This window comes from Metarhizium brunneum, chromosome 1, assembly GCF_013426205.1.
Source record: "Metarhizium brunneum chromosome 1, complete sequence".
In the NCBI taxonomy this organism is placed as follows: Eukaryota; Fungi; Ascomycota; class Sordariomycetes; order Hypocreales; family Clavicipitaceae; genus Metarhizium; species Metarhizium brunneum.
In genome coordinates, this window is record NC_089422.1 from 1,704,941 (window position 1) to 1,726,529 (window position 21,589).

A 21,589-nucleotide genomic window follows, 5' to 3' on the forward strand; every position below is an offset into this window, starting at 1 on the left:
AGGCTAGTGTCCGACGGCGCAAAGCACATCGACCCTTTATGTCAGACAAGAATAAGCTCAAACTAATATGGTGTGACGCCCACCTGCGTGTTCCTCATTGTAACATCGCTTCTATGTGTTTCATTATAGACTGCCACCAATGGATTAAGACGCGATGACGTCCTTCAGCGTCGGATCTTGTCGCACGAGATTCGAGTACCGTGAGTGTTCACGTCAAGGCGCATCGAGGACATACTGGTGAGAACAAGACCCCAACAAAATAAGCCGGCTTGAGAGATTACTGCTGCCCATAGACCAATTAACATTGCAAATGAGTTTGCGTCCAACAACCTCGACATCAAATCGCTCTTGAGAGTTGTCACTTGTCATTTGAATCATGAACGTCATTTCTAGATTTGTGCACCAACGATGGATGGCAGCTTGCATAACGTTTTGTGGGTTTGAAGTACGGGAATCGTTGTGTGATTGGTTAAGACTTAAAGTCAAGAATGACAGTGACGAGCTCACACAAACCAATACCGGAAGGAGCTAGCAAGGGGCCAGTCAATATTGGGCCAGACCACGATTCATCGAGACTCTGAGAGGCAAGAGCGACAAGCTTGGCTGTCGACCCGCCTGCCACTATTGCGGCAAGGCTACAAGGTTGCAAGACAAGGGGCGATACGAACCTCGACCACCGTCGTCGTCGTTTTGCATTTAATTCGGATGACGGAGTACTGTTCCTTTTCAAATCAATCACTTTTTGCCCATCTTACCGCATTCTCATCTCACACTCAGTGCTATCATAGGTTACACTCTATTTTCGAAGCTCCCGCTTGCCACCGTCAGCCACGGCGGAGTCTACCAGTAGCACTGCCTGCTTCCAAGTGAAGACGGCTGTCAGCATCCGCACACGGACAACTGGGAGGATTGTCCTCGGGCCAAGAACGATATTGAGGACAGCTTCAGCGAACCAAGGTCCAACGCTCTTGCACATCGCTTCGCTCGCATGCTGTTTTGCCGGCAAAAAATCTAATATATCGATTTGCGACTACCTTTCTTCTCTCTGCTTTACAGGATCGACCTCTCCAGGGGGACAAGGCTATGGATGGCACTACTGCCAGCAGCGGCGGTCTTCGGGTCGGCAAACTGCTGCCAAAGGGTCTATCAGCGAAGAGGAGGCGCAGAAAGGACAAGAATGGACGGGACTCGGAGGCATCGGGCGCAGATGATGACACACGCAGCACGAGCGCACACAGCAGCCAGCGGCGTTTCAAGCGCGAGCTGACCCTCGAGAGTGACGATGCCAACTCAACCAACATTGCTGACGACGACGACGAGATGGACGACCGCAGCTTTGGGTCCTTTGAGTCTGGCGCAGATCCGGAGACTGCCGACCGGTATGTTACATCATTTCCATCTATCCTTGATATCTTTGTTCTATTCTATCCTTCCCCTTGCCCCGAATACAGTACGACAGTCTTTCTGTTTTAAGCTCTGAAACAAAAGCTTGGATGGGTGGTCGCGCCAGTTTCCTCCACTCGACCCCCCACCGCACACTGTGCATATGACAATAGCAGCCATAGTGCTCGTCTGAACCTGTCTCTACAGCCATCTAAAGCCTCACGTTTCTCTTAAGATTCTGTCGTCCTACTGTGCTTTTAGCACGCCCTTTCTGCCAGCTCCAACCCTCCATACGAGCATTTTCCGCATGCGAAACTGTTGTGCTACCAATAAACAAAACGTCTGCCTAACAAGCTGAACAGTGGAAGACCCGCATCCAGCTCTGCTCCAGCTCGACCCGCCACAATATCTGCCCACCCGTCCCTGATCGGCTACTTGACAACGTCATCCCCCGTGGTCCAGACACAACACCTTGACTCGCGGTCTCACTTCCTATCCTCCTCTCAAGCCCGCGGCTATTCCAGCGGCAGTAGCGATAAGTCCTTGTCGCCAGAAAAGCCATCTAAAGCAAAGGGCGTTCCCGGCTTTCAGAACTCGATCCCGGAACCTCCTGCGCCAGCCAAAATAGCTTCCGCCGACCGAAAGGGCAGGGCATCGACACCCCGAATTGAAACCAACCCTCCCCGTACGCCACCTCAAGACGATAAACCTGCTCCCGTTATTGTCAACACCCCTCCGACTCCAACAGACCGAGCTGATCATTCACAATTCGCAACGTCTCCGGACGGCAGGCCGTCAACGAATGGGGCCGACCCTAAACTGAGAGCTGATGGAAGTGCTGCTGCGTCAAATATGAACATCCATAGGAGAAGCAAATCTGGTTCTGCAGCAATCGGTCCTAGCAAGCTCTCTCATATTACAGCGGCGCCATTGACACCTACTGACGAGACTGGCGGAGAGACCACCCCAAGTGCCACTGGGTTCTTTTCGTCCATGATATCTGCCGCTCAAAACGCAGCTACCTCAATTAGCAATACGATACCCAGCACGGGACTCGGCATTGGAAGCAATAAAACCCGGAACGGCACACCAAAGTCTTTGAATTCCCCTGCCGCTAGCCAAACAACCTTGAACTCGCAACCTGCACCTGAACCAGAGCCGCGTATCGAAGACACAATGGATCGGAAAGAGTCTGCAGTTCGAACACTGGGGTCTGGGGACCTCAGCCTTAGCCAACTCGGTCTTCCTGAATCTTCAATTACCTCTCCCGCGAGCGCCAGATTTGCTGATGTTGCCGACACCAGAACGAGATCAGAATCTGCTCCAACTGAGCCTCAAACCTCAGCCACGGACGTACTTCCAGCAGAATCATCGAGCCGGCCACGCTCCTTGGCCGAACCTGCCAGCGGGGATCAGACCCCCCCGCAGACGGACCTTTCAGACCTCAAAGGGCCAGTTCAACGGTCGTCCAGCCTCAGGAGTGCAATGAAACCTCACAGGAAGAGGGGAAGCTCAGCAACAACCGGAGGAACCATAGCTGCGGCTATTACATCTGCCACGAATGCTGCTCTTCCCACCAGCGGCGGTATAGGGGCACCCAAGTTGACCGGATTCGCGATTGCCAGCAAGAAGCGAAACCGCGATTTTCATAATCTCTTCAAGAGTGTACCCGATGATGACTATCTAATTGAAGATTATAGCTGCGCTCTTCAACGAGAGATCCTAGCCCATGGCCGATTATATGTGTCTGAGGGTCACCTTTGCTTCAGCAGTAATATTCTCGGCTGGACAACAACGTTGGTCATGAGCTTTGACGAAATCGTATCTGTGGAGAAGCGAAGCACCGCTCTTGTATTCAAAAATGGCCTGATGATATCAACACTTCACGCCAAACATATTTTTGCCAGTTTTACGAGCAGAGATGCCACATATGATCTTATCGTAAATATTTGGAAATTGGGCCACCCAACTCTACGAAGCACATTGAACGGTGTTCAGCTAGAAGGGACCGGTGGGGACAAGACGGAAAAGGTGGAGGAACAGCAAGGGGTGATGGAAGAGGAGCCACAAGAGGCGTCCGGATCCGAAGACGATACAGATGATGATGAAGGCGACGACGAGGAGTTCTATGATGAGGAAGAACACGATGAGGTGCTTGAAACCCAGTCGACAGATATGACAGCTGTTGAACCGGATCCAGAGAGGCCGGCAACGCGAAAGGTGTCTGGAATGACTGCTGTAAATGGCGTGGCATCTGAACCGTCCAAAGATGCCTCTCCACCGCCAGGCGGCGCACCCGATTTTCCTGGCCCCTCCGCTCATGCGCCAACAGACTGCGGCGACTCGACAGCCCATTACGAAAAGGTCCTCGGCGATGAGATTATTCCCGCTCCTCTTGGGAAGGTGTACAACCTCGTCTTTGGCCCTGGATCTGTCACGTGGATGAATAAGTGGTTGTCGACAGAGCAAAAGTGCACCGACATCCAGATGGAGGATAAGAAGGGCCTCACGGCCGATAACAAGAGCCGCACCTTTACGTACATCAAACCACTCAACGGCTCGATCGGCCCGAAGCAAACGAAATGTGTTGTAACAGAAACCATTGACCAGATGGACTTGGAGAAGGCTGTAAACCTCAGCGTCTCTACTCAAAATCCAGATGTGCCCTACGGCAACTTGTTTACCGTCAAGACGAAGTACTGCTTGTCATGGGCTGAGAACAATGCTACACGCATTCAAATCAACTGCACAGTCGATTGGTCGGGCAAGTGCTGGCTAAAGGGTATGAATGATTTTTGTATCGTGGCGAATTTGAGTTGCTAATGTGCGCTAGGAACCATTGAGAAGAATGTCAATGATGGACAAGGGCAATACTGCAAGGAGCTATTTGCGTCGCTCAAGTCGGCAGTTTCGTCCAGGGCTCGATCCGGCACGGCGACGAACGGAATTGTCAAGGGCAAAAAGAAGCTGAAGAGAAGCAAGGCATTACAGACGGTTGTCGACCTGGAAGCCAGCAAGGGTGGCAAGTCGGACGGCGGGAAACAAAATTGGGGACCGTTGGAACCTGTCCGAAGTATACTGGAGCCATGTGTTGATGTGCTGCAGCCCATACTTACGGGGAACGTCATGTATGGCCTGCTCGTGGGCCTGCTCGTTGCCATGTGGTTTGGTTTTGGGTCTCCGCCGAAGAACAACGCGCCGTTTGGCCCAGATGTTGGATTTTACAGTCCCAATCGACAAGCGGCCTATGAGGAGATGTGGCGGCGGCAGGATTCTGAGCTATGGGAATGGCTGGAGGAGCGCGTGGGTATGGAGCGGCTAAGCTCGGATCAGCCCAGCGCGCGAAAACGAGGGATGGAGCACCGGACAGTGGAGGATAAGTTGCGAGAGGAGCGGATGGATGAACGCGAGATCCAAGAAGCCATTCGTGTGACGGAGGAAAAGTTGCGGGTACTGCGCGAGGTTATTGGAAAAGGAAGGCCGAACTAGGCGATTGTACCATGGTCATTATCGAAAAGCCCCAGCAGGGAAACACCTATACGGAGCATTCACATTTGTACATTACCAGCTACAGCCCGTTAGCGACTAGGCGAATTCTATTTTGTGACTGTTGTTTGTTCAATGGATGATGCTCCGAGAGGCGAAGAGGGGAGGATGAGAAGAGGACGAAGACTGTACTACGTAGTTTAAACGGCAATCCGGTAATTCGGTACTATGTAGGTGCATGGATGCTTGTGCAAGGGGTCCAGGACGGTTTCAGACGACTCAGCAACTCGTCCCTAATGCGTGGGACAAGTTGGGTGGAGATTAAGCAAGCGATAGAGTTGGCATTACGGCGGGTAGGGCGTGGAGTGCGCATGGTGGGAACATGAACGGAGATTAGGCGGGCTCTCATGATGTATGGAGCGACGTCATGGTGAGTGCATTATTCGTTGACAGGCATTACGAGCATCACACATACTTGACATGTAGGCATAAGGGCAGCCCTATGAGGCGGGACTAATGGACTGCACATGTGGTGAAGAGGGAGAAAAGGGACTAGTCAGGAACGCAACGCAGTTTCAGGGCTGGGCTTCGCCTCGTCAGATTTGCGGATGCTGCCGAGGACGCGACGATGAGTACGCAAGCTGGCCGAATGTGGAATGAGGGTGGAGATGATGGGTTGCGAAGAAGATGGGACTGAGCCACGGTCTGGCGGCACTAGCCAGCAGCGGAGGATGCGCGCGAGCGTGAGGGTTGCTGAGGCCTTACTCAGACCTGGACAACATTGGCCGCTGACCTTGAGAGTCTGGTCTGGTTGGATTGTCTGGAACCAGTCAATTGAGTCCCGATGACCAGACTGGACCGTTGCATGTTGCAACCAGACTTGAATGAGCTTGCCGCAGGCTCAGCCCCACTTGACGTATAAAAGTCCAACACGACGGTAGCACGTCCACGTAACGACGGCCCCCTTGGTGGTGGTGTTGTCGTCATCACGACATGGAGCCTATTTTGGTATTTCCCTTCCGGAGACAGCAGTTTGGGAATATCAGGATCGTGGTTTGGTTGATGCAACGACCCAAGGCATAAGATGGCACGGGCGTCCGCGATGCTGCGCTGGCACGACTCTTGCCTGCATCGCAGCGACCATGTATTTGTGTACGAGACGGCAGGTTTCCTTTGTGTTGAACCGATTGTATTAGCATTAGCATCAGCGTCGGCGTCAGCATCAGCGTCAGCATCAGCATACAGTAGCCCTGCTTTGTCTCCAGTCAGTTCGTTTATAAGCGTCGCTTTTGTTTTTTTGGTCCCATTTGCCCTTTTGTCGTCGAGGGCCAGCGAGCATGGCGCGAAAAGGAATTCCCAAGGTCCGCACCGGCTGTCTGACGTGCAAGTATGTACACACCACACGATGCCCCCCCGCGGCGACAGCAGCTAACGTAGCAGTAGAAAACGCAAGGTAAAGTGCGACGAAACACGGCCGGCCTGCAACCGGTGCACGTCGACGGGCCGGACGTGCGACGGCTACATGCCGCCGCCGCCGGGCTGCATGTCCTGGGACCGGCTTCTCTCGGCGCCGGTGCCGGCATCGCCCAGCCCGTGCCCCGAGGCGGACGACCTCGAGCTGCGCGGCCTGGCCTTCTACCAGCAAATCGTGGCCCCCGCGCTGTGCGGCCCGCTGGACAGCTCGTTCTGGACCAAGCTGGTTGCGCAGATGGTGCACGCCGAGCCCGCGACGAGGCACGCCGTCCTGGCCATAAGCTGGCTGTACGAGAACTTTGGCGACGGCGGCGCCGAGGAGACGCGCCAAGGGGGCCGGCCGGGCGCCGACGACTTTGCCATCCAGCACTACAACGCCGCCATCTCGCACCTCATCGGGCCGCAGACGTCGTGCCCCGCGGACATTAACACGGTGCTGCTCGTCTGCATCCTCTTCACGTGCATCGAGTTTCTGCGCGGCGACACGGAGAGCGCCATCAGCCACTCGCAGCACGGCATCTCGCTGCTCAACTCGGCCGCCGACATACGGCCCGAGCTGGTGAGGGTGTTTCGCCACCTCGCCATCTTCCCCTACTTCTTTGGCGGCGACGTCTCGACGTTTCCGGCGCTGCTGGACGCGCAGCCCGCCGCCGTGGGCGTCGACACCCTCGACGCCGCGCTCGAGTCGCTGGACTGCCTGCTCGCGCGGGCGGTGCGCCTCGTCCGGGCGACCGACGACCACCGCCTGGGTATGGGCGCGCGCGAGCAGCCCCCGGAGGCGGTGGTTCACGAGAAGCGCTCGCTGGAGGGAGACCTCGACGCCTGGTGGTCGGCGCTGGAGGAGCTGCGACGCGGCGGGGACCACCTGGTGTCGGAGCACCACGCTCCGGCGACGCTCCTCGTGCTGGAGATGAGGTGGCTGGTGTGCAGGATCTGGGCGAGTACGTGCCTGGCGCTCGACGAGACCGTGTACGACGACCACGGGGACGGGTTCGCGCGCATCGTGGACGTGGCGGCGCGGGCGGAGGCGCTGGCGGGCACGCCGACGCGCCGCGGCAAGTTCATGTTCGTCATGGGCTTCGGCCCGCTGCTGTACTTTGCCGTGGCCAAGTGTCGCTTCCTGGGGCTGCGGCTCAGGGCGCTGTCGCTGCTGGGGAGGCTGTCGTGCGTGCGGGAGACGCTGTGGGACGCGTCGACCTTGTATGCCACGGGCAAGAGGATCGTCGAGATTGAGCATGGCATCGGTGAGTTGACGCCGGAGCAGGTCGACGCCGGCGGCGTGGGGATGGATCAGGACGTGCCGCCGGATGAGGCGCGCGTGAGGGATTCCGCCGTGGAGGATGGCGATGGCGAGGGGGACGCGGCCAAGAGGAGGGTTTGTTTCTTGGTGCTTGGCCGCGAGGGCATCGAGAGGATGTACGATTGGGTTTGATACTGTAGCACTCTTGTAATTGTAGCTGTTTGCTTTCACTTTCATCTGGGCCGTGGGAAAAACGCCCGGGAGCTGATTGTCTTGGTTGATCTGGATGGTGGAAACACGGAAGAGCATCGCGGCGAGCGGCAAAAAGTATTTGGATTCATTAGGCACCAGGCTATCATGCTCTATAATCTATTCTAGTACAGTATATTGTTCTATATCTTCTTACCAGGTAAATATATTCCGTAACGGACTGGTGTATTTTGTCGTCGTGTCTGGGGCCGGTTGTCAAAATGGCCGAAATGACTATGCTTGAACCCAGAAACACCACGTCGCCAAGACATAATGTGTCCTGGAACCGAGGTCAAGCCAACTTGACGAAAATGAAAACAAAAACTGGACACATGTCATGGCAACCTTCTGCATTTGGCGTCAGCCACAGAGCACTTACACATTAACGGTAGCCGTTTACATTAGGCCGCGTTTTTGTACCTGTAAATAGCACATGGCGCCCTTGCACACCGAATACCATATGAACGGTCCAACTTGCAACCGTAACCGCAGTGCTAAGGGTCCATTCCCTCAATGTGGTTGGCCGGCTCGGACTTGACGTGTTCCTGCAGATTTGGCCGCGCGATGGCCCAGAAGTCAGGAGAGAAGTGCGACAGCGTGAGTGGGAAGAGTCCGAGGACAGGGGGCGAATCGAAGTTGCCAAGTTTGGAATAAGGAGGCATATAAGATGATTTCCTGGGGAATCTCGCCCAGAGGATCCAAGGATCCAACAAGCTCTACCGCCGCTGGCTCCGTATTGTTGAACCTTCTTCCTTTCCTTCTTTCTTATGGAAAAGACACCGAACAATGTTCTTCTTATTTGCCAATTTCATCGCCGCTGTGCCCGCGCTGGCCGTTCCTTTCACTACAACTGCCTTTGATATAGCCACCCGGGAAACAGCACCAACACCGTCACCGACTTCCGGCCCATTGACGAAAACAGAGTCCGTGACGCTTTATAGTGTCAGAAATTCTGTCCTCACCATCCCGAGCCAAGCTACTCCCATGGTAGCTGTTCCGCCGTGCGTGCAGACAGCTGTGCCCGACGCGAAGGGACAAATTGCCCCTGGCGAATGTGGTGCCATATGGAGCTATTACCCTATCTTTTGGGCGGCACTCGCCGTGGCCTGCTTGTTCGGGTTCCTAGTCGCGGTGCATGTTCTGCAGGCGGCCGTGTTTAAAAAGGTTTGTAAGTGATTCCGACGGGCACTTTGAGAAAATGCAGACCCGACAGCTGACTTTTTTGCAGACGTGGTGCTGGGTCATTATCATGGCCACTACCTGGGAGATGACGGCCATAGTATTCCGTACGTTAAGCTCGAGGAGCCGGCAGAGTAGTAGTCTGTATCTCGGTTTCATGATCTTCGTCCTGCTGGCCCCTACTTGTAAGTTTGGCCCCGAAACAGAAAAGTGACGACCAGCTTGCGCTGACAGGAAGAGTAGGGGTCAATGCATTCGTGTATATGGCCATGGGGAGAATGGTATACTACTTCCACACGTCTCGTTCGATACTCGGCATGCCCGCCTCCAATATTGCCGTCCTCTTCGTCTTCTTCGACATGGCCTCGTTGCAGTTCAGCTGGTTGGCGGAAGCATGGCCGCTTCCATGGCTGCACCGCATGTCAAACAAAGGGCACTACACACATACATGCTTGGGATTGGCGTTCAGGAACTCGTCATTGTTGCGTTCGTGGTCCTCTGCATGATATTTCAGGTCCTGTTGTTGAAACTGGAAGGCAGCTGGAAAGAGACAAACGCAGGTGTGCCCTCTTCAAGGCAAGCTGGGGACCGTTGCTTCTGGTTTTGTATTTTTCACTCGCCATGATTTCTGTCAGGAATACGTATCGACTTGCCGAGTTTTCTGGAGGGATTAAAAACAACAGCGCATGGACCACAGGAGGCGTATTTTTACACACCAGAGGCAGGACCCATAATCTCGGGTTCGTTTGGGCTTGTGTTGAATATTGGATGCTTGTATATATCTCTCTTTGCAGAGCGGCAATCGAGGCACCGATAACCGGTCGCCTGTTCGGCTCCATATCGGGGTTTATGCCTCATTGCAACCCAGCTGGTCCCTCAATCATGCAACATCGTACGAGATGGATAGTCTGTATATGTCGATTTCCATTTTTTCTCGTAATAGACCCTGCCCTTGCATACATGTGCTGTACTATACGAATTACTTTTGCGAACGGGCTCATGTAGGCGTTATCAAAACTGGCACTCGGAGATGCATCTACTACTTATTAATTATTGACAATATATAATATGATATCAACGTGTCTTGGCGCAAGACCGGCTGAGTAATACTGCGGCATCTCACATTTTTCAGAAATATTTATATACCATTCAACGTACAAGAGTTCATGTCCGTCTTACCTTTTTCATTACACAAGAAAAGCCTATTACACAGATACTTTCAACGTCTCATCTTTCTGCAAGATTAAATTATTGACAATGCGTTTCATTACTGCTGCCGTTGTTTCTGCCAGCCTGGCTCTTGGCCAGCAAGACTTGAGCTTGAAGAGCTCATGCGACGATTTGATTAACGCGGGACCGTTGAGTCCGAGTCTGCCTTCCACTGTCCCTTGGAAACTACAGGTAAGCGATATGAAAAACAACCCGTTTTAGGAAGAAGTACTAATAGAAGTAATAAGGGTTGCCTGGCAGTAAGTGCAAAGATGCCAAATCCATATATTTTCTACGAAATTACCTAACAACCTTTCAAGGCACGTGAGTGCACTTCTCAGCCCGAGAATTGCCGCACTCCTCTGGCCATTCAAGAAAACAGGATTCGGGCGGGAAAGCCTCTGCCTCACAAGGTATGTGTATAGCTGGGAAGAAGGTATAAAATATCAATTAGTGACACTGAATGAATAGACTGATGATGCCGACGCTTTCTGGGGCCAATTTGGATATGGCAATGTCGAGATGCGCCCGTACAAAGGGGTTGTCCTTGAGAAATACAACTGCTCTCTGCTTAAAGGTTTTGTTTGTGGGCTGGGATTTGACGGCCAGTACTGCAAACTCATGTTTGCGCAGAAAGCAGTAAGTAGATTCCAGCGCTATTTTATTGCGGGATTTAAGCTGATTTTAAAATTTACTAGGGCTGCGAAAGTGTAAGCAACTCCGCTTAATACCGACAGACGGGAAGTTTACTAATACATGTTATAGTATGATCAGTATAACAGTTCCCCGGAACACTCTTCCAAGTGTAAGGAGATTTCGGAGAAGTTTGAGGTAATTAAAGTATTCCCAATCCGCGGGGCTTTAACAAGTTACTAATATTCAGTAGGACAATTTGGAACGTGAGCATTTTGTAATGCAATGTTCTGGAGCATCTGCCCAGCCTGTCGTGACTTGGTCTCAGTAGACTAGGCCACGTGTAAAAGCTACTTGTAGATAGTGTGTGGAAAATTTTGACCACACGGCTATACCAGTTAGCTACCTACCTAGATACCTATAGGTAGGTAGTTAATTGCTACAGCGTAGCTAACAGCCTACATATGTAACTACATATGTAGTAACATGGCCTTGGAGGCTAGTCACTTGCCTCGTGACGGGACTTATCACGTGTCATATAATTATATCACTAGCTTTTCAAAGCGTTTCTAGAATAACAAAATCTTAACTTCTAGCCTCGTGGCTGTTGTATTTGTCTCTCTTCATTTGACTTGTAGCACCTTGTATCTTTTCTAGTGTGGTTCCTCCCTAGTTATACAGACAGGATACAATGTTTATAAAATGTTGAATGTCAAACGTCTCCATCTCTCTCGGCACGTGTCTGTAAATAGTAAGCTTATATCTTGCTTGAACCAATACGTGCCACTCGGCCTAGCGGAAGAATGCGAGACCCTGTGGTCAAGGAGCACAGAGTACCTTCTAGGTACCTCGGCAAGTACTAAAGGGAAGTATCTTTTTAGATCGATAACTTATGTCATTCCTGGGTATCGCTTCCACCGACCACTGTACCCTGTTCTACATATGTAGTTCCTTGGCAGTCTGAGGATCCGGTGGTGTCCAATGTCTCGTGTTGACTTGCGCCATCCAAGCCACGGCTACGGCCTCTCCATGGCGCGAGAGTGAGTCCCCCAGAAAACATGGCGTTTCTCCGAGAATCTGGTTCAAAACGCCTCATTACGCACGAGCCTCGGCGTACGGAGGAGTTATTCCTCAGCATCCGCACTGGTGGCGGACACATAGGACCGAGTCCGACCAACCGTCGGTTCAAGCCCATTGCACAACATCCCACAAGATTCGAGCTGTTGAGTGGGAAAAGGGCCAATAAAAATAAAAATAAAAACCTTCAAAAAAGGCGGCAGAAGTTACCCATCTTCTGATAGTACGGGTATCGATACCAAGGCAAAGACAAACACATATGCTTACCACAGCCGATGAACACAGCTTCACCTAATGCGGCAGAGCTGTCCCTCCACGCAACTGCAAGCCAGCCCAGTCATTGATTTGGCGTGACGCATGGCGTTTGTGGATGGCTCGATCCCACATTTTCCCCAGGTTTTCATTTGTTGAGCAGCTACTTATGAGGAGACCTGACGGTACTATAAAAACATATAGCCATCAAATTGTTGTAGGTGGAGCAGAAGGAACGGCTCCGTGCCATACATGTATTTAGAAATCTAGATTCCAAGTTGCGACAAGATGGGAGCCGCACGGAATCGGGATGGTACGGCGGGCTCATAAACATGCCACGTGCATCTCTTTCTCAGCTGGTGAATCCATGCCCAGATCTACGAGTCTACCGGACGTTCTTCTGTTGAATTACGCAGTGACTATGGCTCTCTAACTCATCAGCCGAAGCATACCACTTAGCTTCCCAGTGTATTGGCCTCGTCGAGGTTCCCATGTCACCACTGGGGGCAAAGGGCCAGGACGCGGACCACCTGAGCCAGAAGAGCCCGTCAACTTCTCATCAAGAGACAGCATCGACTCCCGATAAAACAAGCAACGAGGACCATGGCCGCGAATGGCATCGAGTGCCCTCGCGGGCATCGCCCAGCGCCCAAGCACCGACAGACGATATCCGCCTGTCGACCACCGTTTCCAGCCGCACCATGGACACATTCTGGTTTCCGCAACTATCCCTAGGCTACGATGACACCCCGCGCAAGATTCGGCGCGGCTTCAACTCTGACAAGGAAATGGTGTTTCTGGCGTGTTGCCGCCAATACCCCAAGGCCGTGGGCTGGACGCTCCTCTTGTTTCTCACGGTAGTCATGGAGGCGTACGACAAGTCGCTCGTGTCGGGCTTCCTCGCGTTCCCAGCCTTCCAACGCAAGTACGGGCAGCCGGAGTCGACGACGCCGGGGACGTCGGTGGGCGACGGATCGGGAGCATACCAGATCCCGGCGCCGTGGCAGATTGCCCTGCACAACGCCGCGTTCACCTGCGAGATCATCGGGCTGCTGACCCACGGCTACATTACGTATAATATCGGATACCGAAAAGTCATGATGGGCAGCCTCGTTTGGCTGTGCCTCTCTGTGTTCCCCGCGTTTTTCGCGAGCAACATCACCACTTTGCTGGTTTCACAAGCCTTGTGTGGTAAGAGCAGCACTGTGCTTTCTCCCCAGCTCTCGCCATCATCTTCACGGCCATTTAACATGGCGTTGTAGGAATACCCTGGGGCGTCATTCAGACGCTCGCCGCCACGTACGCGGCCGAGGTTGTGCCCTCGGGCTTGCGGCCCTACGTCTTGAGCAACATCAACATGTGCTGGGTTGTCGGGCAGCTCCTGGGGACTGGTGTCCTCCGGGCTCTGGTGCATAGCGATTCGCAATGGTCTTATCGGCTCCCGTTTGCCTTGCAATGGGCCTGGGCGGTTCCCCTTTTGATTGGCGTTTACTTTGCGCCCGAGAGTCCTTGTAAGCACTCCGCTACACGGTGACTTTTTCCTGGTTTCGATCGTGTGCGTGTGTGGATTGTCATTGACGAGTGTCGTTGCAGGGTGGTTTATTCGCCATGAGAGAGCCGCCGACGCCCGGCGATCTCTTGGCCGACTTTGTAACCGGTCCGGCTCCCACATTGACGATAGCATAGCCCTGATGGAGCATATCAACAGGGTTGAGAAGGAGTTAAACTACGGCGGAGCAACGTATTCAGACTTGTTTAAAGGTGTCAATCGCCGTCGAACAGAGATATCGTGCGTCGTGTGGATGTGCCAGGCGCTCTCTGGCAGCGTCTTGACTGCCGTCGCAGCATACTTCTTTGAACAGGCTGGCTTCGATCCTTCCAACTCTTTCAGCCTCTCTACGGGGATGTATGGCATGGCTCTGATTGCGGGCATAATTTCATGGGGACTCCTCTTCAAGATTGGTCGTCGCAAACTGTACATGTTCGGCCTGGCGTCGGCGGTTGCCTTCTTGACTGCTGGTGGAATAGTGTCAGTGGTGTCGGCAGGTAGCAACGGGGCGGATTGGGCTTTGGGCGCTTTGATCATCCTCATGACCTTCACCTACGATCTGACCCTCGGTCCTGTGTGCTACGTCGTTGTGGCTGAGATTCCATCGACGCGCCTGCGGGTCAAGACTGTTGCTTTGGCTAGGGTGGCATACAATATCGCCATGATTGTCAATACTTCTCTGGTGCCGAAAATGCTCAATCCCACGGCTTGGAACATAGCAGGCAAGTCATGCTTTGTATACGTCGGAACGGCCTTTTGTTGCCTTGTGTGGTGCTACTTTCGATTACCAGAAACCAAGGGGTTGTCATATCTTGAACTGGATATCTTATTTGAGAAGAAGGCTCCCGCACGAAAGTTCGGCCAGGTCCAAGATAGGCTCGCCAAGTCCGCGTATCTTACTGCCTCGCACGCCGAGCGACTCACAGATGCCTGGCACGGGTGGTTGGCGTATTCCTAGTTGTAAGATTATCAGCAGTAGCGATAGAGCACGAAATAGAAGGCCACCAAACGTAATAATTTGAGTTTCATAATCTACTAAGATAAGTGTGACGCATAAGCTCAGCTAGTCCCAGTCCCATGCGTCCCACAGTGTGGGATTCTCACACTATCAAGCTTACTAGGGGGAATGTAGCTATCTATAGAATTTTCGTGTCCACGCTCTGCCATATGCTAGTGGGCTGAGTCCGATAATACCATTCGAGCCATGTAGGTAATCGTGTTTCGCCTCTTCGTTCCTGAATACTGTTTGAAACGAAAATACTGCAACCACTTGGCTTCCTCTAGAATCGGTGAATGCGGGAGTAATTAAATAACAAGCTGGACCAATACTAGGAGCCTTAAAGCATTGTACGCCGGAGACGGGTGATACCTGAGCTTGTGCATTTCCATTAAAGATCTTCTACAAATGGTAATGTAGATACTTCGTAATAAGCCCAGGTCATGGATAGAGGGAAATCTTAAAGTCCTGACCATTTCCAAATTGCTTAAGGAGGCACCCCACCATCTTCACATTACTGTTTTCAGCCATACAATCGTTTTGTTTCCGAATACAGACAGTACAAAGCATCAACTTAGTCCTGGGTTTCCTCGACGACGAAGTTGATACACGCACATATTGGTGGATGTAGATACGTGGGTTCAAGTTGGTAGAATTTGGTGAGCCTTTCAAATGTAGTTCTAATGAACTGGCCAGATCCCTCCATTTCAAATGTTGCTGTCGCAATGTCCTAAATTCGTACATTTGACTTTTTTTGCCGCTACTGCAGGAATACTCGCCCCCCTTTCACCACAATTTCGGGTTCAAGTACTGGAGTTCGTATATCTATGTCTTTTGGATTCCCCCTGTCTAGTGCCATCTTTATAATGGGTATTCTGGATGTCAGCGCCAGGGGGCACTCTTTTCTGCCGTATCCTCAGCCATGATTGCTGTCGTGCCTCAAAGAAGGATAATCACGTCTCAGTGCTCACATACTTGTTGCCTACCCGGAGGCACTGTATACGAACTCGCCGTTATGTCCATGATGGCAAAACTAGGCATCCAAGCTCAAATCGTGTAGGACTTGCCCCCTATTCCCCGCCGACGATGTTAGTGAATTATTAGGCTTTGTGTGTTCTGCGAAACGTTCGTGTATGAGACCACATGGTAACTTTGACCGCAGATTCTCGGCTGAAATCATTCCATGTCAAGATGATAAAAGACCGTATCCAGACCGCTGATTAGCTAACCTGGATTCATCCCCGGTCTGTCGCCAATAACACATTGCGAAAAAGGCTTCTCGATTGCGCCATGGTTGAGATGCCGCCTCGGGGGCCGTGGCCAACTGGAGGCCACAAACTACCAACGGGCTTGGACTGTTACACGGAAATCGCAGGTTACACAAGGGCTACGGTCACGAGACCTAGGGCAAAGTCCCTCACCGACTTCTTGTATAAATAGACGGCTTCGGTCCCTCAAGGCCTTGAGGAAAACCAAGGACCTTTGATACCAAAGACTGTTATTAGTTGAATTGAGCTAAATTGCTCCAAGCCCTGTTTCCGAGCCCTTGTCACATGGACTACCAACGGGCTTGGTGCCGCCTTATCACAAGTCAATATTAGTCAATGTTATTACTGTTTCTACAGGGAGGGGAATGTTGGGGTGGTACGCCATGCCGTGAGACTTGACGAGTAACTTATGACATTGAGCCTACCGAAGCATCGAGTGGGAGACCTACATTAACCTACGTCTTAACAAGCATCCTAAGACGCGGGACGAGCCATGCATGTCTCAGGGAGTGCGGGGAATGTCGGGTCCTTTTGCCGATATTTGGGCTTTGATGAACCACCCTCTCGAAAGATGTGCGTATGTACTACCGCATTCCCATCGGCTGCCATAGCAAAACTGGGGCTTGATTCGAGGTAGGACTACACCAGACGTATTTACTTATATAGTAAGCGATGTCACCAGTAAGCACATGGAATATGGGTACTCTGAATGTAGCACTTACATCGCCTCGACTGCCGCACCATGTCCTTGTCCTTCGAACCAGCGCTGATTGACCGTGTTAGCGTCAGCTCGCCATTCTATCTGCAGATTGACGAGCGAATGCGCAAGACTACTCTTCCGGCTATCCTTGATTCCTTAAAAACTACCGGTCGCTTTTACGCGCTATCATGGACTCCAGAGAGCGCACCGACCAAGGCTCATTGCTTCTGGGACTCAGATGTCTACAAGACCATGGAGGCCTGTTGTTATTACTTGATGAAGAGGGATGATACCCAAATACGTGCAGATGTAGAGGAGATTGTAGGATATATCAAAAAGGCCCAGTGGGAAGACGGGTTCGTGTCACCATGGGTCAAAAATTGCCCAGTCGCGAGATTCGCTGATAAAACAACAGATATATCAATTCATATTTTACGCTACATGACCCAAACGGCCGCTTTACCAACCTGCGGGATATGCATGAGCTTTACTGCATGGGTCATCTCGCCGAGTTTGCCGTTGCTTACTACCAACTCGCTGGCTCGCACGATCTCATACATGTCATGAGAAAAGCGACCCAGCTGCTGCGCGTGGCGGTGATTCCCAAGGGAGGATATCCGGGACATCAAGAGCTAGAAATTGGACTGCTCCGGCTCTACGAGATTACGCGGGAAGATATGTTTCTTGACACGGCCGAGTTTTTCCTCCGTGAACGGGGCAAGAAAAATGAGAGTGAACGCATATATTACGACCGCGAGGCTTTGGCCAGAGACGAAAGCCCCTTCGACTCACCTAGCGAGATGCTAAGACGTCGCTTTAAAACTACCCGCGACTACTCCTACATGCAGGCGCATATGCCACTTGTCGATCAGCATACCATCGAAGGCCACTGTGTCCGGGCCATGTATTTCGTCACCGGGGCAGCACACTATGCTCTGGTGAAGCCTTCCGAGATCAAGGATATACAGGATGCCGTTCACAGGCTGTTTAACAACACAGTCAAACAGAAGATGTATATTACTGGCGGGTTAGGCAGTGTCGCCGAGTATGAGGGATTCGGACCAGATTACCACCTCCCGGACCTGCAGGGAGGAGGCTGCTACTCTGAAACTTGTGCCAGCGTTGCCCTCGTTTTCCTCTGTGAGCGTCTGCTTCGAAGTGGCCCGAACAGATTATACGGAGATGTCATGGAACGTGCACTGTTGAATTGTGTTTTGGGTGCCGTTGGATCACAAGGTTTATCAGCCGTGCTTGTCCCTTTGTTTGGGTGTATATGCTGAAAATGCGTTTAGGAGCAGAATTTTACTACGAAAATCCTCTGGCAACTATTGCTGGCCAGCCATGGTGTCGGCAGAAGTGGTTTGAAACCTCCTGTTGTCCGCCAAATGTTGCAAAACTCATGGGCATGCTGCCGTCACTAATATTTTCCACTCGAGGCTCCACTGTTGCCATTCATCTGTTTGTAAGCTCGGTTCTGAAGACAGTGGTGGATGGCCACCGGGTTCAAGTGACGATGGAAACACCTCTGCCGTGGGAAGGCACCGTGAGAATAAGTGTCGACTGCCAAAAGCACGTTGAGCTAGCCATTCGTATTCCTGACTGGGCAGCCGCTGGATACACGACTTCGGCTAAAGGTTATGTTCGGGAAGGCTACTTTTACGTTTCAGTCGTGTCGTCATCTGAAATACGGTTTTCCTTCCCCGCACAGCACAAGATGGTGTATGCTCACCCTAGCACTAGGAAAGATGAGGTGGCAGTTACTCGTGGACCACTTGTCTATTGTGCTGAGAGTCCTGATAATAATTTCGATCTGGAAACTACCTATGTGGATGTGACGTCTCTTCGGGAAGTCGGAGAGCTCGATATTGATGGATGGAAGGGAGTTCCGATGTTAGAGCTGGACGCCAGGGTAAAGAGTAAAACAGACAACACTCTGTATAGTTGGGATGATTCAGGGTTGACAGCTGAAAGGAAGACTTTGAAGTTGATACCTTTTTTTCTGAGAATGAACAGAGGTGGAAGTGGCGCGATGAGGGTCTGGTTAAAGAAGGATGTCATGGCTCCTTGATTGGCTCCGTTTGGGATTGAAAATTAGCAGGTTCATGTTGTGGCTTGAATTTTTAAGTGTTCAAGATTTTGCGCGACTTGCTTTGTATCTTGTCATGCAACTAGTCCTCGGTTGTAAGATTATAAAACGCCTTTGGAGCCTGAGGAATCCTTGGCTGATAGCTCCTCCTGCTAATTCTTGATTAACTAAAATTGTCCTCTTTCCGTTTCCTCAGAGGGATATCGGAGAGCTGACTTCCGGGCTGACTTTCTCCATGTCAGAACATCAATTGATGTCAACTAGTCTAGTACAATAATCCTTGTTCTCATGATTGTGCCACAACAGGCTCCCAGATAGGCCCAGTTGCGCGAAGGTCCCCAAACAAGACGTCCGAATTTGATTCCAGGTTCTTAATACAGATAACGTGTTACACGGAAATAGCCCTTCCATACATGGGCTACGGTCACGGGACCTAGGGCAAAGTCCCTTGCCGACTTCTTGTATTTAAAGTGGTCTTTTGTCATTAAGGCCTTGAGGAAAACCAAGGACCTTTAATACCAAAGACTGTTATTAGATGAATTGAGCTATTAACTCTAAGCCCTCTATTGAACCCTTGTCACATAACGTATACGCTCACGAGAATGACTCGGCATCCTATTAGGATCTCCCGTCATAGTGGTCTTAGACGCTGCGAGCAAGCTCATCATCGCCGAGTGTCTTCTCCGAGAAAACCTCTAACTCGGCGGTAGAGATTCCACACCTTCACTTGTCGTCGGAATCTAGGCTTCTAATCTAGAGACCGGTCTCCGGATGCTCTGTGCTGAGCCAAGAGATGGAGTATAAGCAAATATTTTCAATCCGACTGAATATAATATTGAGTTTATTAAGTTGTGCGAGAGAAAAAGAACAAAAAGAGGGCTAGATGGTCATGAAGGATTGGTGTATTGTTCTACAGTCTGTGGCAGAATATATTTGCCCACCCAGAGCTATACACTAATATACTCTAGTATATGATTGTATAGAGCGCAATAGCCAAATACTTGATTTGGCTAAATAATTTGTGCCTCCAACTGTATGTCAACGACACCGAAAGACTTTACAAATCAAGCGTACGTAAAGTCGTCTAGAGTGAGCTGCTTTATTCATCGTGTGGCAAACACTGTCGAGGATCGCACATGACAAGTCACAAAACGAACGTGCTTTCATTGCTTCGCGATCAGTCTCTCATGTTCTGTTCATGAGACGTAAGCTGGTTCTTTGGCGTCTGCCTCATCCATCTACTGTCCACCTTGCCAAGGAAGCCACTGAGAAATCACTTCATGAGAGCCTTGCCCAACCCTTGCGATATCAGCCTTGGAGGCTGAAGTGTCCATGTTTTTCAACCACCCTCATGTAAACCTCTCATATTGCTTATGAATATGTCGAGGAGGTGGAAGAACTGACTTTTCACAAGCCTGGAGGCTATTCCCCTGTTGCTATTGGAGGCCGACTGCGCGATCTATATGGCATACTGCACAATCCAGGCAACAGGGCAAGTTTCACGATATGGTTGGCACGGGATCTGCATCATATAAAATATGTCGCCCTCAAGATAGCCATTAGCAATTGGAAAACCAACGAAGCAAATATTCTCTTTCATCTAGCAAATTCCTTCCATGACTGATTGCTTCAATTTCGATGGAGCGAATGGAAAACATCAATGCCTAGTTACCGAAGTGGCCAGATGCAGTTTGGCCAGCCGGATTCTCAGCCTATAGTCCGACAAGATGGAGAGCGACTTCCATCCAGTGTTCCTACCCATGTCTACGAAGCCATATGGATGAAGAAGCCCGCGGAGGAGTTGACCCTCCAAGATGTAAGCCTTGTGCTGATAGATTTTGGCGTCGCGTTTCGCCCACCACAAGCCGTATGATTCAAGTCGCACGCCCCGATCGATATTCGGAAGGCAATCAAGAAGATACTCGTCGGCAATCGGAGTGGTCATAAGGGGAAGTGTATATAGTGTCGGAAGAGACGCCAGTTACAGGCGTTGGATAACCGTCGAGGACGGAGTTTGTTTCAGCTAGTAAGTCTAGTCAGTATTGTTTACACAGCAACAGGTTACAGGAGTAGTAAAAACAGTAGGATGCTTCCCAGTAGAAGACAAGGCTACCGAATAACTTGGTATTTTTGTGACACTGCCGACAAACCGACCAATAGGGAGAAATCGCATCGTGCATAATCTGTGTTTTGACTCTTCAACATTCGCCGTCTCTAATTGCTTGCTCACATCGCCTCGGGGCGATACAATGAAGCACAGTCCTTCGATGGGCTACCTGCCTCTCAAACAGATGGCGCCAGGGTCTTTTCTTATTTTCGTCATCCCTTTCGCGATATGATGGGTGTGGGCATCGGAAGGCGGCGCGAGTAGCACTTGGTTTGGATTCCTGACCGCTGGGACTAATCTGCCCATACGTATTTTGACTCGAGGCATCGGGTGTGTGTATCGTTCCTGAGAAGCATTCAGCCATTAGCTCAGTAAGCTGAAACAGTTCTCGCTCCCTACGCGAGGAACGGCTTGTCAAGTTGAGCTCGCGCCGTCAGACTTGGACTTGGAATCGGAGGGCGGTGTAGAAAAGCCGACTTACAAGGCGACTTGTGCGAGCTGTTGGGACAGATTGGCAGATATGCTCCGGTCGTACCTGTTCCTGCCTCAATTTGCTCTGCACCTAGACTGTATAATGAGTCCTCACAATAGAAGGCGCTCAAAACGGCGATGGTTGTCTCCTGAATCGAGCGGGCGAAGGGCGCCTCCCAGATTCTACTTGTATTATGGTTTGGTGACTTTGGTCTTGTATCAATCTTAGG

The 21,589-nt window shown here is 51.4% G+C and overlaps 5 protein-coding genes across 5 annotated transcripts; all 5 read left to right on the plus strand.

Annotated features, from left to right (window-relative positions):
- Positions 1-1,083: 1,083 nt before the first annotated feature.
- On the plus strand, positions 1,084-4,872 carry G6M90_00g005260 (uncharacterized protein; the record flags this gene model as incomplete). The annotated part of the gene is made up of 3 exons (XM_014686687.1): positions 1,084-1,379; positions 1,746-4,165; positions 4,217-4,872. The coding sequence occupies 3 exons, from the start codon at positions 1,084-1,086 to the stop codon at positions 4,870-4,872; spliced, it is 3,372 nt and encodes a 1,123-aa protein (XP_014542173.1).
- Positions 4,873-6,206: 1,334 nt separating this feature from the next.
- Positions 6,207-7,774, plus strand: atnN_0 (Aspercryptin biosynthesis cluster-specific transcription regulator; the record flags this gene model as incomplete). Its single annotated transcript, XM_014686688.1, has 2 exons — positions 6,207-6,256; positions 6,313-7,774. 2 exons carry the CDS (start codon positions 6,207-6,209, stop codon positions 7,772-7,774), a joined length of 1,512 nt encoding a protein of 503 aa, XP_014542174.1.
- Positions 7,775-8,617: 843 nt separating this feature from the next.
- G6M90_00g005280 (uncharacterized protein) lies at positions 8,618-9,148 on the plus strand (the record flags this gene model as incomplete). Its single annotated transcript, XM_014686689.1, has 2 exons — positions 8,618-8,999; positions 9,060-9,148. The coding sequence occupies 2 exons, from the start codon at positions 8,618-8,620 to the stop codon at positions 9,146-9,148; spliced, it is 471 nt and encodes a 156-aa protein (XP_014542175.1).
- Positions 9,149-10,267: 1,119 nt separating this feature from the next.
- On the plus strand, positions 10,268-14,688 carry MPH3 (Alpha-glucosides permease; the record flags this gene model as incomplete). Its single annotated transcript, XM_066129585.1, has 10 exons — positions 10,268-10,411; positions 10,468-10,479; positions 10,540-10,632; positions 10,691-10,858; positions 10,918-10,929; positions 10,985-11,050; positions 11,106-11,118; positions 12,623-13,372; positions 13,444-13,692; positions 13,775-14,688. The coding sequence occupies 10 exons, from the start codon at positions 10,268-10,270 to the stop codon at positions 14,686-14,688; spliced, it is 2,421 nt and encodes an 806-aa protein (XP_065985630.1).
- A 2,049-nt stretch (positions 14,689-16,737) lies between these two features.
- hypBA1 (Non-reducing end beta-L-arabinofuranosidase) lies at positions 16,738-18,783 on the plus strand (the record flags this gene model as incomplete). The annotated part of the gene is made up of 4 exons (XM_066129586.1): positions 16,738-17,051; positions 17,111-17,931; positions 17,988-18,604; positions 18,667-18,783. The coding sequence occupies 4 exons, from the start codon at positions 16,738-16,740 to the stop codon at positions 18,781-18,783; spliced, it is 1,869 nt and encodes a 622-aa protein (XP_065985708.1).
- Positions 18,784-21,589: the final 2,806 nt, after the last annotated feature.